Below are 18,180 nucleotides of genomic sequence, written 5' to 3'. Positions count from 1 at the left end.
TTTATTCCATTTTATTGTTATTTCATTTAAATAAATATTAAAAACGGTGGCAAAGGTTGGTTAATTGGTAGAGTCTCTGCTACCAATAGCTCACTCAAAAAGTTAAGCAAGTTTGAGGGCAGTTAGTAGTTGGAAGAGCATCAATCGTTCAATGCTGAGGACTGATCATTCTCAAAGGGTTAACTTTGGCCTGTAAACTGACGTATGTCAGACTCCTGTGCCCTTGGGGATATGACAATTAAAAAGAGTTGCTGAAAGAGACATCCTTGTCAGACATCTTGATTTATCTATTTTGGATATGATAGTTAATAATTTAATCTTATTTATATTTGATTATTTTTATATATGCTTATGATAGCTTTTAGATTATTATTTGGTATTTGACTTTCTTTTAATATGTTAAATAAAATTAACTTTATCAAATGCTTTTTCAAAGTCAATAAATATAATGTGTTTCTAAATTGAATTCTCTTCTTTTCTCTATTATAAATTTTTTTTTTATTAGTTATAAAAAAGCACATCAAGTAAATGCCTTCCGTTTTTGGCTTCATAAAGAAGGGCCCTTTCTACAGAATGTTATATGACTTATGAGCCACCATTATGTTGGAAATTACATGTATTCTTAGGCTGGTTTATTTTGTAGGGAAGAAATGCCAAGAAAAAAATTTTAACACTCCTATGTTACTGGTGAACTATAAAAAACATTTACTAGTCATTAAATTTATTTAATCATCATGTCATATAGCCGAGTAAATCCGCTGCATCAAATATATATAATATGCATGACACACTCACAGTGGCACACCCAGAAGGGAGCATGGTCCCTTGTCCCCCCCCCCCCCCAAAAATAAAGAAAAAAAAACACTAGAAAATTTTCCAAAAATTTTCCCTAATTAAAATTCGTTTTTTTTTTTTTTTTTTTTTTATGTTGTTTCGTCTCTAATATTTCTATACTACTTATGAATTAGCAATCATTGTAGATGCTCAGTCATAGGTTGTATGATGCGTAGTGTGTATTCTCAAATTGTCTACTCAACTCTTCCCCCCCCCTCCCCCAAGATTAAATCCTGAGTGCGCTACTGCACACACAGAAACATGTGTTATAAATTTGATGCCATCCTTTAGATATATTTGATATATATATATATTACTGCATTTCTTAAACTTTTTTTCATGAAAACCCTATGACAACTTCCGTATATAAATTATCAGAAATGAAATTATGACAATGAGCACTTTCATGCAAAATATTTTGATAAAAAACATTAAAAAAAGTTGTTTGAAAAAGAAGTCAACTTATGCTGCTTACTCAGATAAGTAAATAAATTAGTAAATAACTACAGTAGAATTAACACATTCATTGTGCTGTAATAAATGGTGAGTCATGCTCTGTAGCAATGATAAAGACTATCCTCACATGCAGTCTCACCAGATATCATTTTCCCCATTCATAAGTTTTTTTTGTTTTTTTTTAATCAAAAACTATACCTAATACAAGTTATAATAAATATGCGCATGCACTGTGAAATCCCTACAAGTTTATGCGGAACTTCAGGGTTTCGTGGAACAGTTGAAGAAATGCTGATCTAATATACACCAATTAATATTTTGCAAATCATAACCTCAGAAAAGAAATGTACCCAGACAAATAATTAAGTCTTGTTAATCTACTGAAATTAGTATTATTTATAGTGAAATTATAACTGTTATATCTTTGAAAAGATATGTATAAAATAAGTTGCCGACGTGTAATAATCCATTATAAATTAATAATTTTCTTAGATGAAGTTGGTGTTATTGTAGAAACAAAAGAGGTTGAGAAAAAATTGCCGTTTCATATATTTTGGATAAAATAGTCTAGTCAAAAAGTTACAATCTACTTTCATTTGAAGGCAGTATTCAAAATAAATAGCATGTCTGAGAACATAAAGGAAAATAAAAAAAAAAGATTTCGTAATGCAATTTAATGCTCAATTAAAAATGACATAACATACTACAATTATTTACAGCTTTGATCACGAGAACAAAATATTGAACAAAAACAATGCAAGGACAAGATATCACACACAACTAATGCCAACTAAGTGTTGGTGATTGAGCACCACACATGTACAAAATTACACACCTGACCACTGGTAACATGATGTGGCCTTTAGCAGGCTTTAAGTAGAAAAATCACTCAATTACCGAAAAGCCATTGTAAAGAAATTCATTACCAGTACTAAACTGTTGTAGACTAAACAAAAGAATTAAAAAATAGTAAATTCAGATAATTTAGTCAATTGAGTATTTAAATATGCTTAATTTATCAAATGGCTTGATCGTGTTTATATTGTGATCTTCTGAAGATTGTGTATCACACTAACCACAGGAATTCCTCACATGATTACAACATCAGCTGACACCACTTTTTTTTTTTTTTTTTTCAAAAGCATTGCTGATGAGACAGAAAGCAGGTTGGCCAGAACATTGCATCAATGCGGAAAACTATGCTACATGCTAGTCTATTTGAGAGAAATTGCATCATAAAAAAAAAAATATTAAATTATGGCTGGCAGCATATTACACAGATTGCAAGCAGTAATGAAAGAGATTCAGCTTTACTGCAAAGTGAAAAGCTATTATACAAGTATGCATTTGTATAATCTAACTGCTATATATCACTGAATTGTGTCTTTTTTTCTTAGGTTGGTTGGTTTGTTTTTTTAATCTTGGGGTATCAGCTGGAAAGCTACAAACTATGAAAATCTACTGCTGGAATAAGACTGTGTGAAAGTTTGCATGCACTCAGATGCACGAGTAGATTTAAAGTTGTCTAAACTGGATTTCAGCACTCTAGCAAGATTGACTTAAGATCTGTTTGTTGAAAGCATAAGCTGAATAGCTTATTACTAAATGGAATGACAATCACAGTATGCTGCTGAGGTACTGTAAACCATGAAGTTTGTGGTGGAAACACTATTTTAGAAGTATGATTTCTTTGCTTCTTAAATTAATGATGATTTAGTATGAAAACAGTGATAGGTGAAGTACTCTTAATAAATTTCGGATTGTAATAAATGATTTTGTTCAAAATTTTAAAATATTTTACACGAACAAGTAATTCTCAATTCTAGAAATTTCTATAACTTTCTTCTGTAGGCTACTGCTCTTCTGACTACTCACCAGAAGCATAAGCTGGTTGTTATCTCATAGGTGGGAGTATTTTTTTTTCTTTTATACAACTGCCAACAGTATGGCTAACAATTACAACTCAGAATCCGATAAAAATTTAGATGCAATATGTACCGAATTATTCCTCTCCAATATTTCAATGAGGAAAAATATACTTATTCACAAAATTAGTTGTCAGAATGGAGAAGAAACTTTTAGTTCATAATCCACAGTATACAGCATGCTCATTAAAAAAGAGATCGGATGGAGGGCTATATGCAGCCTGTGGAAAGAGGCAATGAGAAGTGCAAAGAAGTAGGTGAGGAATTACACAACAGCCTTAGACACAAAATCCAGTAACCTCTTAGCATACTGTTCTGGATGTACTGTTGAAATCTCAGCTCCAGTACCATGCTTGACAGTTTTTGCAGCCTGAGCAGTGCGCTTCTTGACTCCATAATGTGTTAGGACATCAACCAATGCCAAGAAATAAACCTCTCTTTTAGGAGAACCTGTTAAAAAGAAAATCAGTTTTTCTTTATATTGTGTATGGTAGAATTGCTGTAAAACATCATAACAACTATATCTAATATATTGCTGTTTTTACTTTAAAAAATTATTCAGTACAGAGAAAAATCATTAGAAATCAAAACTTTAAATAGCATGTGTTGGTCGAAAAGACCTAGGTTTGATTCCCATCAGTGATGTGACAAACCTTTATCTGGTCTCTTCTGACAAAAAAGATGAGTTAGCTGGTCTCATATGAAGGTAGGATTTTTTTTGCCCAGAAACTCTGGTTTTTCATCCCCCAGAACAGGCAAACTGCCCCCATGAACATATGCATCTACAGACATAGGACACAGTGGGAGGCATAGGGCTAACCACCTTATCCTCAAGTTACAGTTGCAAAGTCCAAGAATAGTTTGAGGGTCGTGGGTGCTTTAGTGCCTATTATGACCATTGATGATGATATAAAGTATATGTGTGTATATATTATAATAAATAAAATCTATACAAAAATATAAATTAACAAAATGAAATAAATTTTTTTATACATATCAGTATAATAATATGCAGATAGAAATAAATCTCTAAATAAATAAAAAAAAGTATTATTACTTTTATTTTTAGTTTTATTAACTACATTAAACACATCTCTATAATCATCTTATATTAAGGTTTTCTTATGTTGCCATCATGTTCTGGATGCCATATAGATTACAGATGGGTCCTCCAGATTCTTGGAATTACTAATCCTTCATTCTTGTTTAGATTTGGATGACGTTTCAAGCATCTCACAAGATTCCTTGAACTTTCTAACAAACCAGGTTTTGGTGCAGTGTAGGGAATTGATACCTTCAGTTGATTCTGTGACATGCTTGAAGCAAATGGTCTGTTAAGCCTGTTTTACTATAGTAGAGGAATTTAATGTGGTATTTATGTTCATCTTTTCTTATTGGGATGGTGCACCCTGTTTCCCTTACATAGGGTAGATTTTGGTGCACTGAATTTTGTAAACCCCTGTGCGGGCAAGGTAAGGAAGGGGATCTTTGGATGAGTTGAGTATACTTTTAATTTTGCAGAAGGTTTGAAGGTTGCCTTAATGTTGTGTTTATGTATTGTTCTATTTGTTGCTGATATTTCTCTAATGGTATGGCCATGGAATTTGAGTAATCTTTTTTGCATTTAATAGTAATAATGTGGAGGATCTTGTTAACTGTTTTTAACATTTTATTTTTATAAACATTTGGCTAATAATTTCATATTCTTTGTTCAGCACCTGTTCATTGAAGCAAATTTGTAGGGCTCTTTGTTTGAGGGTGCTGATGACCCCTAGTTTTTGTGTTAAATGGTGGTATGAATTTTTATGTATGTATTGGCCTGTGTGTAGGTTTGCAGTAGACTGTGAATGAAAGGCAATCTGAGGAAAGACGTGTGGCAAGTGTGTCTAGAAAAGGAAGAGAGTTATAATTTTCAACCTCTATGATAATGTGGATTTATTTGTTCAAGTAACTTAGAAATGCATGTAATGTTTTGCTACATACCAAATGACAAATATACCAACATACCTGAGCCAGACTTTGGGTTTTAGGCTTGCTGAATCTACAGCTAATTGCTTGAAGTCTTTCATGTAAAAGTTAGCTATGGGGGGGGGGGGGGGGGAGAGTGATGAGGTGATGGCCGTACTTTCATTTTTACGGGTAGAAATTATTTCCACCGTGAAATACCAGAGTGAAGTACATGTCCAAAGAGGACCATATTCGGTGGAAATATGTTCTATATGAGAAGGATAGTATCACTGATTGGGACATGAGTGGAAAGGGCAGTTATGTCAAAGCTAATAAATCTTCATCACTGAGTATGATATTTTTCATTTTGTTGTTGAAGTGTTTTTTTTTTTTTTATGGCACTATGGTAGAGAAAGCAAAAAGGGAAACCTGGTACATACTGTATCCAAGGAGGGAAAAGGAATGTGTATCTTCATTGGGTTATCAGTTTGGTTAACTATGATATTAACCCAACTGATTTCTTACCCAACACAAAATCTGAATAGAAACTTTAATCTCACAGAGAAATATTAAGAATAGGAAACTGGAATGCTCACAGTCTTCTACAGACAGGAAAATTAAATATACTCCAGAAAGAAATGATCCTCCAAAAATTAAACATTCTAGGCCTTGCACTATAACCTTATGGAAAGGGCAGTTTATGACTAAGATGAATAATACTATTTACTTCTCTGGCTCACAAGAATCAAAACATTGGACTAGCTGTAATGATTGATAGCAATAAAGCTAAAGCTGTACTTGGTGTCAATTTTATCAGCAAACGAAGAAACCTTAAAAATTAATGAAAAGTGACCACCAATGACATTTTTATCAGATTTATGCTCCTACAGCTGAAACTGATGAGGACACCATTGTTGACACTTTCTACAATAAACTAAAGAGTCTTTGGAGGAATACCAAACAAGACACTAATACACCAACTACAAATTGCCAAAATTGGATGTAGAAATAATGGCAGAAGAGCATATGGGAGGTATGGACTTTGTGTTAGAAATCAGAAGTAAAAAGCTAATAGATTTATGCATTGAGAATAAAGTGTGTCATTAGCACATTTTTCCAACAACATATGAGAGGGGTCTGGAAAGTTCTGATAAACACCTAGAACAAAAATTAATTAATTTGGTCTTCTTATACATCCTAAAAGAAAAAGAACAAATTATTAGTTTCATGAAACATAGGGATGAAAGGGTTTAAGATATGTTCTTTCTTGTGGTTATATCAGTTGCTTTAATGTCATTTTTGTTCTAGGTGTTTATCAGAACTTCCCAGACACCGCCCCCATAGGAAAAGACTTTAACATCTGGAGGTTCCCTGGAGACAGATTTAGAAATCACACTATGCTACAAACTCAAAGACATATCCTGGAGTAGAATGGGAATCAGATCACCTAGTGCTGATTGCTGATGTCAAGATCCATTCAAAACCAAACTTGTAAACAGAAATGATCTTATCAGAATCCCTGAACCTTATAAGAATGAAAACAAAGAAAGATTCCATGAGGTTTTAGAACATGCAGAAAATGCTACATCAGATGGAAGCAGGCCAAGATGAACTTGACTGAAACAGTATAAGTATATCCCAAAAACAAGTACTTACTCCTAATTTTTTATGAAATTACAATGTAAACTATATTATTAATTAGAAAATCTTTAATAACTACCTATATTTTAGAAAATAAGGGGATAAACATCCTTTGTTGTCAGTAAGCGAAACTAAAGATCGATAACTACGATCTATAAATTTCATGCCGAAAAACTATCGGCAGAGGCAATTCGAAGTAAAGGTGGAGCAAGCTCCCTCACTATTCTTGATATTTTCTCATAATGTAAAACTCAGCTCCTAGGAGATGTAATACTATCATTACATTATGAGGAGAGGTCACTACCCAGACCGGTTTCAACCTTTTTTGAGGTCTCATCAGTGAGTAGGTAGACCAAAAACAACAAAGGATGTTTATCCCCTTATTTTCTATATTAAGGTGCCAGAAAACTAGCCATTTGGTTTTTATCTTAACTAAAATATAATTACACCTTTATGGCATTCGTATAGTGAAGGTATGTAAGTTCTTTTAACTAAGCTTTGATACCTTTCAGGTCTACCTACTCACTGATGAGACCTCAAAAAAGGTTGAAACCAGTCTGGGTAGTGACCTCTCCTCATAATGTAATGACAGTATTACATCTCCTAGGAGCTGTGTTTTACATTATGAGAAAATATCAAGAATAGTGAGGGAGCATGCTCCACCTTTACTTCGAATTGCCTCTGCCGATAGTTTTTCGGCATGAAACTTATAGATCGTAGTTATCGATCTTTAGTTTCGCTTACTGGCTATAAAACAACAAAGGATGTTTATCCCCTTGTTTTCTATATTAAGGTGCTAGAAAACTAGCCATTTGGCTTTTTATCTTACTTATATTTTACTTTAATAACTACCTTAAGCCAGCCTGGTTGGCCGAGTGGTTAGTGTATCCGCTCTCCAGCCAAAAGGCTGTAGGTTCGAATCCTGCCGTGGGCATGGATGTTTGTCATTATCTGTGGTTGTAGTTGGTGAATTGAGTGGTGCAGACAGAAATGTTGTAGAGTAGGTGCTCTCCCTCGATGAGTCTTTGAACTCCCTGGAGGTGTCAAGTAATAATAATCAAATATTTTAGCAATGTAACATTGCAATCTCATGGGATCACAAAACAATGATATGTCCAAGCAGACACTAACACTAAGCAAATGAGTTGAAGAAAGGCAACTGAAGTCTGTTCTAGAGTCCTAAAGGTGTCCCCTAACAGGTTAAATTGGGTTGTCTTGGCCTTGGGCTGATGTTGTGAATGTAAGCTTCCCAAATTTGGGGCAGTCTCATGTACCCAAATTTGTTGAGATTTGAGAAGTTTTCAGAGCTGAGGCTGATTCAAGGAATAATCTTTCATACATGTACTTACTGCAGTGTAATAAAGTGGCCTTCTTCAGAGTGTCTACGAAAGGGAGACTGTTGTTTTTCTTTTCCTAGATACTCTGATTACAAGTCAGTCTGATTTCCACCCTGGATATCTATTTACAGAAAACCTACACATGCACATAGATACATGGACCAGCAGTCACCCTCCCCAACAATATGGGATTATAAAAACCCAGTATAACAGGGCAAAATTAATCAGTTCAGATAACAAAGCCCTAACCACTGAACTTAACCATACCCTTAACACCTTCTCAGCAAATAGCTACACAATCCCCAAAAATATTAAAACCAATTAACTCCCCCCCCCCCTCTCTCATAACAGATGTTATTCTAAATCTATCACCATTCCTTATATCTGGGGTTTTATTTATTTATAGTATGATGATAAAATACAGCAAGAAACATAATACACCAATGTGACATATGAATGACAACTAAAAGCCACCTAAAGGTTTCAATTTTTCAAGCCAGTTTATAGCTTCTGTTGTAACATTATGTACATCTTGTATAGTGCCCTCAACAGCATATATCAGGCAGTTCTGTAAAATACTGTCAATAGTTCCAGAGTGATAGCTGCAGTCATCGCAAGCGGGAGTGTCAGTCCATTTATGTAGATGGTGTTTACATCTGCCATGACCAGTTCCAGTGCCGTTTAAGGTTGTCCAAAGATCACGTATTAGTCCAAATCCAGGTAGTTTAGATATAAGGTCCGATATAGTTAACATGGGATTGTTAGAGTGTTGGTGCCATTCATCTTTCCATTAGTCAAGTTGAAAGATTCACCTATTAATTCCTTTGCTGTTCTCCAACTAGGATTTCTTGATTGATGATAGCCATTAATTTGGCTCCCTGTCATCAGATCTTATAGTTCCTGTTATTATTCTCATGGTTTGAATAAGTTGGGTATCCACCTTAGAAGTATGAACACTGTTGAGCCAAACTGGGAAGCAGTACTTCGCAGTTGAATAAACCAAGGCCAAAGCTGATAGATGTAAGGCTTCAGCATCTGAACCCCAAGTTGAATCAGCCGGCTTCTGAATTATGTTATTATGAGCTACTTTCACTAGGTTTTCTTCAAAGGTGAGTGTTCTATCTAGGGTAGCACCTAAATATTTAGGTGTACTGTTAAAGTTCAGTAATATATCTTTGAAGAAGACAGTAGGTTTGGAATTAGCCTGATGGTCATTAAAATGGAAGGCAGACATTTCAGTTTTGGATAGGTTTGGATTTAGATGCCACCAATTGAAATATGAGTCTAGAATTTTCAAATCATTTAATTATTTTTTAAGCTTCATTAAACTTAGTGCTTTGTGTGATTATTGCAGATGACCTTGCAATAATTTCCCTGAGCTAGTTTGAGGGAGATCAGAAATATATAAATTAAACAATGGAGATAGTACAGAGACTTGATGGAGTCCATTATTAAGCTTGCATGGTCGACATTTTTTTTTTTTTTTGAATTGCCTGCAAATACCTGTATCCATCTGTTATTGTTCAATAAGTTGATGAGTCATCTACATGGAATCATCTTCAGAAATTTTAATACCAGGCCCTTTCTCCATACTATGTCACATGTCATAGTATGGAGTCAATATACACAGCAATAGATTTCAGATGTCTCTCAAAACCATTCTCAATCATTGATCCCAAGCATTCAGAGGCTTTTTTAAATTTTCTTATAAAATAGTTACAATCAATATATGACATTCCTTTTCTGTATGCAGAAAATGTACCACAATAGGAAGATTTTTAAATGCCACTTCACACCACCATCCATTGCAAAAAATATGCATAATTAACTTTACAAGACAGAGCATACAATATATGAAGCACATCAATTAAAAGGAATGAAAAACTGCACTACCTCAAACATAACTGCACACTTCGTTTTGAACCCAAGACGATCAGAAAATTCTTAATACATCTCCTGCAACTCCCTTACATCAAGAATGTCAGACAAAGTGGCCGCGTTGCTCTGCGAGTACAACATAAAAGTGTCTTTTTACCTTTACAAAAAATTATCAAGATTCATATATCCACCAAAACCTCCTGTCTGCCATACATTTGTTATGTATGACAGACAGGAAGGTCAGGAGAGATCTGCATGTTCTGGCATTCCATACAACCACTACTGGCCATGAAGTACTCTGGCAACAGAGTACTTCATGGTCATATATTGATCATAACTGTTTTACAAGAAAATTTAAACAAGCCTCACAAATTCTTAGGATCCCTACATAATGCAATAAAAACCAAGGCTTAATTTTACATCAAGTATGGTCTGCATTCATCAAAAATTTAACTGCCGCTGACCTAGGATATAACACATGATAGAAACAACTAGCAATGTTCCAGTAATGAATTTACCATTCGTATTCTGGATTACCATATGTATTCTAGTTTATCAATTATATTTAACAGTTGTGAAGCTCTCAAAAAACAACTAATATGTGTAATTAATTGTTAACAGGCTTTTGTTGTGCAAACCTTTTATGTATCACTACCCCCCCCCCCCCCCGATGATGTTAATCTTACGACATAAGAAACTTGTGTTTTAATTGCTTATTTTTATTATACTCCTTATTTATATTATAATATGGTTTCAATACCAAAAACTCCACAGAGATAATAACTCTTTTAAGAGAAACTTGAGCTGATCAACCTCAGAAAGAAATCCAAGGGGAATGACCAATGAAAAACAACAGAAATTATTACAAAGAAATCAGTAAAGCAACAGAGAAATCTTATAGGAAGGATGAAGAAACATACGTAGATTAATAAAATATGTAGAGAGAGAGAGATAATCCCAAACAGACAGTAACTTCCTATGCCCACCATGGTGTTTTTGTTTTCCTATCCTTGCAGACTTCACATGCCTCTAGATGAATCGATCAATGTTTATTTCAGTTTGCCACTGAGACTCCAAGATTTGGTTATTGTTTTTGAACTATTTCACTTTTTCTTGAATAATGTTTGTACAGTTGAGTCTACAGTTTACCTGTAAAAGTGGCTCAACAGGAAATATAGTGGCCAAGTAAAGTTCTCCAGTAGCTACACTGCATAATTCAAATAGTATCATTACACAAGCAAATCTCAGATGAGAAGATAAAGCTCTGGTACTACTAATTTATACAAAAATAAATAAATAATAATAAATAAATAAAAACAAAGGCAAATTTGGAATTAGAGCAATTTACCTGCTGAGTCTTTCAGGGATGATTTATGCAAGCATACCTTGAAAGATAAAATAGGCATTGCAAATCCAGATTTTTACTATACAAAAATCATTTGAGAAATAAAGGAGTAAATAAGGAACTTTAAATGTTGTTGATTTTTTTAAAAAAAAAAGCATAACGTGAAAAGGGAAAAACTGTTTTTTAATATCACTAAATTATAATGGTATAAATGAAACCTCAGAGATATATGGCTCATAAAGTTGCAAATCAGCAGTTAAAAATGATGGATGTACAGAAAGTGTTTAAAGTTAAATTATGTGTAAGAAAGTATCATATGCTATCCCCACTATTGTTTTAAACTACATGTCCCACTACATTAAGATAAGCGATATTAAAATTGATACGGCAATCCCTCAATTAACGCGCCTAATGCATTCTTTAAATCAGGTGCATTAATCAAAAGTGCCCTAATCAAATATAATAACTTATGGGAAAAAGTAAATTTTTTTGACCCTTAATTTTTTTTATAAAAGAATTAGAGTATATCTCAGGGCCTAGTTAAAGGAAAAACCATGAAGCTGAAAGACAATAAAACATATTCAGGATATAAATTTATTATTCTACTTCTTAACAAAGAATACACCTAACGCAGTTTGGCGGCCATTCTATTTCTTTTTTCATACAACTGACGGTATGGCCCTGTTGCCTCTTCTACTACTCTCTTCATCAGGGTCAGCCTCTAAGCATTGCTACTTAAAAACTTGGATTGTACAAAAAAATTTTCAATTTGTTTCTGTGAAATCTTTGGGCTTGTCAGTGATTAAATTTTCTTCATATTCTTCATGATCTCACTGCTGTGCATCTAAATTTAGCAGGTCGGAATCACTCAGTATCTCAGAATGAGATTTAAATAACTTAGATTCATTTGAAAAGCCTCTAAAATCATTTGCACAATGAAAGAACGTGCTTCCAAATAGCTCGCATATTGCTAGTAATTTCGTTCGATTTGCGACTCTTATATGGCCAGAAAAGTCTTCGAAGGGATTCACTTCTAAAAAAAGGCAGTTTCATCAACATTAAATTTTTGTTGGTCACAATAGCTCCCTTCTTCCACAATTTTCTTTAAAATCTCTGGATAATTTGCAGCCACCTCCTTAATTGCACTTGCAGCTTCGTCTGTGATTAGAACATCATGTAGGCTATTTCTATTTTGAAACTTTCAACCCAGCACTACCATGGAATTCTTTTTCTTTTCTATCTTGATAGCACTTTCTTTCAAGGTTGCAAAGAGACTTGATGCTTTTAATTTAATAAGGTCAGTACTTAGCAGGATCAATTTTTGGTTACAGTCTTTGATCCATGTAGAAAGAAGTCTCTCTAATTCAATCATTATAATACTTTGATTTCAAGTGCATGCATGATGAAGTTGAAGCAGCCTTACCTTTCTCTTTGTATTCAGCAGCTTTGCTTAAAATTGTTCATACAGTTACTCATTTTGTGTTCTCCTATCTTTGCTCTAGACTCGCAATGTTAATTTTTCTTTATTATTTCCAGTTTTTCTTCCAATGAGATCACTTTTTAAATGATTTTCACACTTCCACTTTTTTGCTTACTAATTCTTTTACTCATGATGAAAGCTTTTGAAAATACTTTAAAATAAAAAAAAGTAAGTAAAACAATTACAAAGGAGGCATGAGATATGATCATCAAAATGCTATGTAATTAGCAGACGACATAAATTTTGGCAGTAAATTTGAAACATAGTGTACATGGAAATAGTATAGTATGCCATTAAAAAATAACTTTGTAAAATGTTTAAATTGGTAACTAAATTATTTCATCCTGGTGAGTGATTTTTTTGAAATAGTTAGCATTAAAAAAAAAATTGTGGATAGGAAATTTTTAAAATCTGTAATATTTATTTTTAAGATGTATATAGGCACACTAATCGAATTTGGGTATAGAAAAAAAAATGACATACTAATCTGAGGCATATTAATCGAGGGATTGCTGTATTTAAATAAGAGAAATTAAGACTTATTTTTGATCTTCCATCTTTCCTTTCATGCCAGGCTCAATGGCTTGTCATGGTTGACTGTCTGGATTTAATGATGCAAAGATAGCGATGGTCATACTGTGGTAGTACACATGGTAATAAATAAACAGCATAAACGGGTATAAAATCAGTATATCCAAACAAACATAAAAACAAATGTAAAAATGGGCATAAAGTGTAGAAAAATTCATAATTAAAAAAAGGTGCTAAAAGTACACTAGTGGGAAAAAAGTCAATGGATGCCCATATGAGCAAGGTGCATCATGTGTTTGTAGCCAGTATAAATTGGAGGAATATGATGTTCCCAAAACAGTGCAATGGCATCCGAGTGAAATGGCCACGAGAAGAAAAATGGAGTTTGAAATAGCCGTTGTGATAAGATGCCATGTTGCAGGCCTATCTGTTCACCAAATTTTTGACAAATTGGACCATCCAAGGTCAACAATTAGTGATACCACACTGAGATGGAAGCACAGGGAATCAACTGCAAGTGCTACCTGCAGTGGACAACTTACTACGTTCGCTAAATGTGACTATAGGGTGCTACAGAGAATAATATGTAAAAACTGCCATTTGTCAGCTGACATGTAGAAAGGAGAGTTCCAGGCTGCACAAAAACATTCAGAGTTGAGGCACACAACATGGGTTTTCATGGTAGGACTGCAATATGGCGATGACTGCAATAATCCCCTTAGGATTGCTGCAGTCATCACCATGGCTGTTTGTTCCTCACACTATGGTGTTTGATGAAGTCTTTCCAAGCAGTATAGGTGCTAATATATACATAGTTCATATAAGATGGATATTGATACTCTGTAAAAATTTAGATATAAGGGCGATACTTGATGAGTCTAAGAAAATCTACCTGGGTGTGTAGTGTTCAGATTATAAATGTGACTAAAATAGTCAAGCACTAAAACAGTAATGAAATGAGGGCAGTTAATTAAAATAAAAATGAGGGTTGGTCCAGCATCACACAACTCACAGACAGGCATAATATCAATCCTCAATAGAAAGGAGTGTTTAAAATGACTATTACCTATGTGGAGCCAAGCCAAAAGAATTTCCTCTTTATTATCTCTATTTAGTCTAGAATGCCATAATTTGATGTTTTAAGGATACTTGTGGTACAGACCATCAGCTGGTAAGAGCCAAAGTAAGACTAAGACTCCGAAAACTTCCAGGTCAGGCACATTCCACTAGATTGGATGTTAAAGTAATTCCTAGTGGATTCACAGAAGAAACATCAACTCGGCTGGATGATTTTTTGGAGACCAATGAGGAAATCTCACCAGAAATGCTTGGGGAAGGCGTATCCTGTATCCTGTATTATCAAGATGATAATACAGGATACAGTGAAGACGTATCTCGGCCCAATAAAAAAACCAAGAGACCCATGAATATCAGATTCAACATGGGAATTAATCAAAAGAAGGCGGTTGAAAAACAAAGAGACACAGGGACCAAAGAATACAAGAGATTACATAGAGAAATCAGAAGAGCCATCAAGCAGGACAAGGAAAAGTTCTATACTAATAAATGTGAAGAAATACAGTTCCAGATGAGAAGGCATAATTATAAAAAGATGTTTTATTTAGTTCGTGACTTAAAGCACATGCTTAAGCCTAAATTGAATGTCAAAGACAGGAATGGATCATTACTAACAGAAGAGTTGGAAATCAAAAACATATGGAAAGAATACTGTGAGGAACTGTACAGGTAGAGTGGATAAAGAAAATGTGGAGTCTTCCCACCAAGAAAATTTTGATTTGGAACCTCCTCCACTTAGGCATGAAGTTGAAAAAGCAGTTAAGCAGCTCAACAGCAATAAAGCCCCAGGTGCAGATGAAATCCCAGGGGTTGGGAAGGCCACAGGGGATGGATGGATAAGAGTGTTTCATAGATTGATTACAAGGATATGGGAGACAAGATCATGGCCTGGAGACTGGAAGAAGTCAGTTTTCATACCACTACACAAGAAAAGTGATAAGAAGGCATGCAAGAATTATAGAACTATTAGTTTGATATCTCATGCAAGCAAAATTTTATTAAAGATCATGCTAAATAGGATTGAGGCCAAAGTTAAGGAACAAGCAGGTTTTAGGAAAGGTAGGGGCATCAGAGATCAGATCCTTTGCCTTAGACAGATCATAGAAAAATATAAAGAATTCAGACTCCCTCTGGTAATGTGTTTCTTAGACTACTCTAAAGCTTTTGACTTGTATTTTTTTAAAGGGAATATTTAAAAAAAAATATTCCCTTTAATAGAACAAGCTGCGTGATGTTATATCACTAAGTATTAAAGGGAATATTTTTAAGCAGAGACATGATTGAAATAAAGATATTAATTAATAATATTAAATAACAAAATTAATATGAATTAATGAGTTATCCTGATTAGACTTTCCCATATTTTTGATATAGATATAGTGATTCCGATTCAGGTTAGGACGATGGAGTAAGGCATCTACACTTTCTTTGAATAAACGTTCAAATTTATAATGGGATCTATGTAAGAGGCGAGTTTTTGACCAAAGGATGTTGTGGTTAGTTTCAATCCCGTGCTGAGTCAATCCAGATTTTTGAGATTTGTTGTGATGAATAAAGGATTGATGTTCTTGGATTCTTTTTTCAAGAGAACTTCCAGTTTGTCCAAAATAGGAGAGATCACAGTTGCAGGGAATTTAATAAACTCCATGAATAGATATAGTTGAGCATTTGTTTTTAGGAGAAGGAAAATGGGAAGATAATTTGTTAATAGGTGAATATGTAGCTGTTAACTCATATTTCTTCAGAATTCTTGCGATAGGTTCTGAAATCCCGGAGATGTAAGGAATTGGAACTCGACATATTGGATCTTTGTTGTTTTGTGGTGGATTATAAGAATCGAGAAGATGTTGAGTACTCTTTTCGGAAAAGCCACTGAGTTTCATATACTATTGGATAGTAGAAAGTTCTTTCTGTAGAAAATTAGAAGTAGAACGATTAGTTTTGGCTCTTCTGATAAGACATTTTTTGATTCCTGTTTTTTTGACAAGGATGATGAGCTGATTCTTTAAGAATATAACAGAATATAATGACCTGTGAACGTTGGTTTCCTGTAAACTGTAGTTGTAAGAGAATTTGAAGGTGACCAGATGAGGAGAACGTCTTAAAAAAGATAACTAGTTGTTTTCTTCCGTTTCCATAGTAAACTTTATATGATGATGTAAGGAATTGATACTGTTTAAAAAAGAGGGTAAAGAGTCTTTGTTGTGCGGCCATACAGTAAAGATGTCATCTATATATCTTATCCAAAAGGATGTTAGAGGACTTTTTCTAGATGTTCTAAATAAAAGTTGGCTAAAGCGGGAGAGAGAGGACTTCCCATGGCCGTTCCTTCTACTTGGCTATAAAATTTGTTTTGTTGTGTAAGAAATATCCAGCGTGTATAACGAAATCGAATAGTTTTATAATGTCTTCTGGAAAGATGTCAGCAAGTCATTTTAAACTTGTTGACATCTTTCTCCTTGAGAGGTACATTTGTATATAAAGATTCTATATCAAAGCTCACCATAAGATCAGTAGGTTGCAATGAGACATTTTTTAATTTTTCTAAGAAATCTAAGGAGTTTTTTTTTAGAAAGGAACTAGAGTTGCCTATGTGAGATTTCAATAAAAGCCAAGTAGAAGGAACAGCCATGGGAATTCCTCTCTCTCCTGCTTTAGCCAACTTTTATTTAGAACATCTAGAAAAAGTCCTCTTCTCATCTATTTTCCCTCAACCATCCTTTCAGGTAAGATATATAGATGACATCTTTACTGTATGGCTGCACAACAAAGACTCCTTACCTTCTTTTTTAAACAGTATCAATTCCTTACATCATTGTATAAAGTGTACTATGGAAATGGAAGAAAACAACCAGTTATCTGTTTTTAGACGTTCTCCTCATCCGGTCACCTTCAAATACTTTTACAACTCCAGTTTACAGGAAACCAAAGTTCACAGGTTGTTATAGCCTTAAAGAATCAGCCCATCATCCTTGTCAAAAAAGGGAATCTTAAAATGTCTTATCAGAAGAGCCAAAACTAATTGTTTACTTCTAATTTTCTACAGAAAGAACTTTCTACTATCCAACAGCACATGAAACTCAATGGCTTTTCCGAAAAGAGTACTCAACATCTTCTCGATTCTTATAATCCACCACAAAACAACGAAGATTCAATACATCGAGTTCCAATTGCTCACATCTCCGGGATTTCAGAACCTATCACAAGAATTCTGAAGAAATATGAGTTAACAGCTATGTATTCACCTATTAACAAATTATCTTCCCATTTTCCTTCTCCTAGTATTATTATTAGTATTATTGTATTAGTACTATTGTTAGTATTCCACCTTGTATTTTTTTTAAAAACTGTTCTTGTAATGCCACTGAAGATGGTCTGCTATTTCCAGACCGAAATATTTGGTTAATTAAATATCTTTCTTGTGTTTACATGCATATATTATTCAATGCCATAATTTGATTGCAGGCTTGATTCAATGGAGCTTATTATTGGTCTATTCTGTGATTGCTTCCAATGGATTATAGGTTTGTGTCTGATGATCTTCCAGTAATCTGTGTGGAACAGGTCAATAGTCAAAGTTCAAGAAACAAACTGACCTAGCTGCAATATCAGCAGCCTTGTTCCCTTTAATCCCAACATGTCTTGGAAAACAATGTCTTGTTACACTCCATTGGAATCTGAGTGGATATTATGCTATCTGTGTATTATGCTTAAAACTACTACTGGTAG

At 34.1% G+C, this 18,180-nt stretch overlaps 1 protein-coding gene across 1 annotated transcript in view; it reads right to left on the bottom strand.

Moving 5' to 3' along the window:
• Positions 1-1,945: 1,945 nt before the first annotated feature.
• The window catches only part of LOC150094548 (phosphatidylinositol 5-phosphate 4-kinase type-2 alpha-like), a 174,903-nt gene continuing 158,668 nt past the window's right edge, over positions 1,946-18,180 (bottom strand). The window contains exon 9 of the mRNA XM_090412392.1: positions 1,946-3,665. Coding sequence (XP_090268518.1) covers positions 3,481-3,665 — 185 coding nt within the window. The 3' untranslated portion in view covers positions 1,946-3,480. The remainder of the gene's footprint in view (positions 3,666-18,180) is intronic.

The sequence above is a fragment of the Typopeltis vanoorti genome, chromosome 22 (assembly GCF_054136105.1).
Source record: "Typopeltis vanoorti isolate ZY-2024b chromosome 22, IOZ_Tvanoo_1.0, whole genome shotgun sequence".
Lineage (NCBI taxonomy): Eukaryota > Metazoa > Arthropoda > Arachnida > Uropygi > Thelyphonidae > Typopeltis > Typopeltis vanoorti.
Note: the sequence above shows the minus strand (reverse complement) of the source record. Positions and strands in the feature narration are given on the sequence as shown.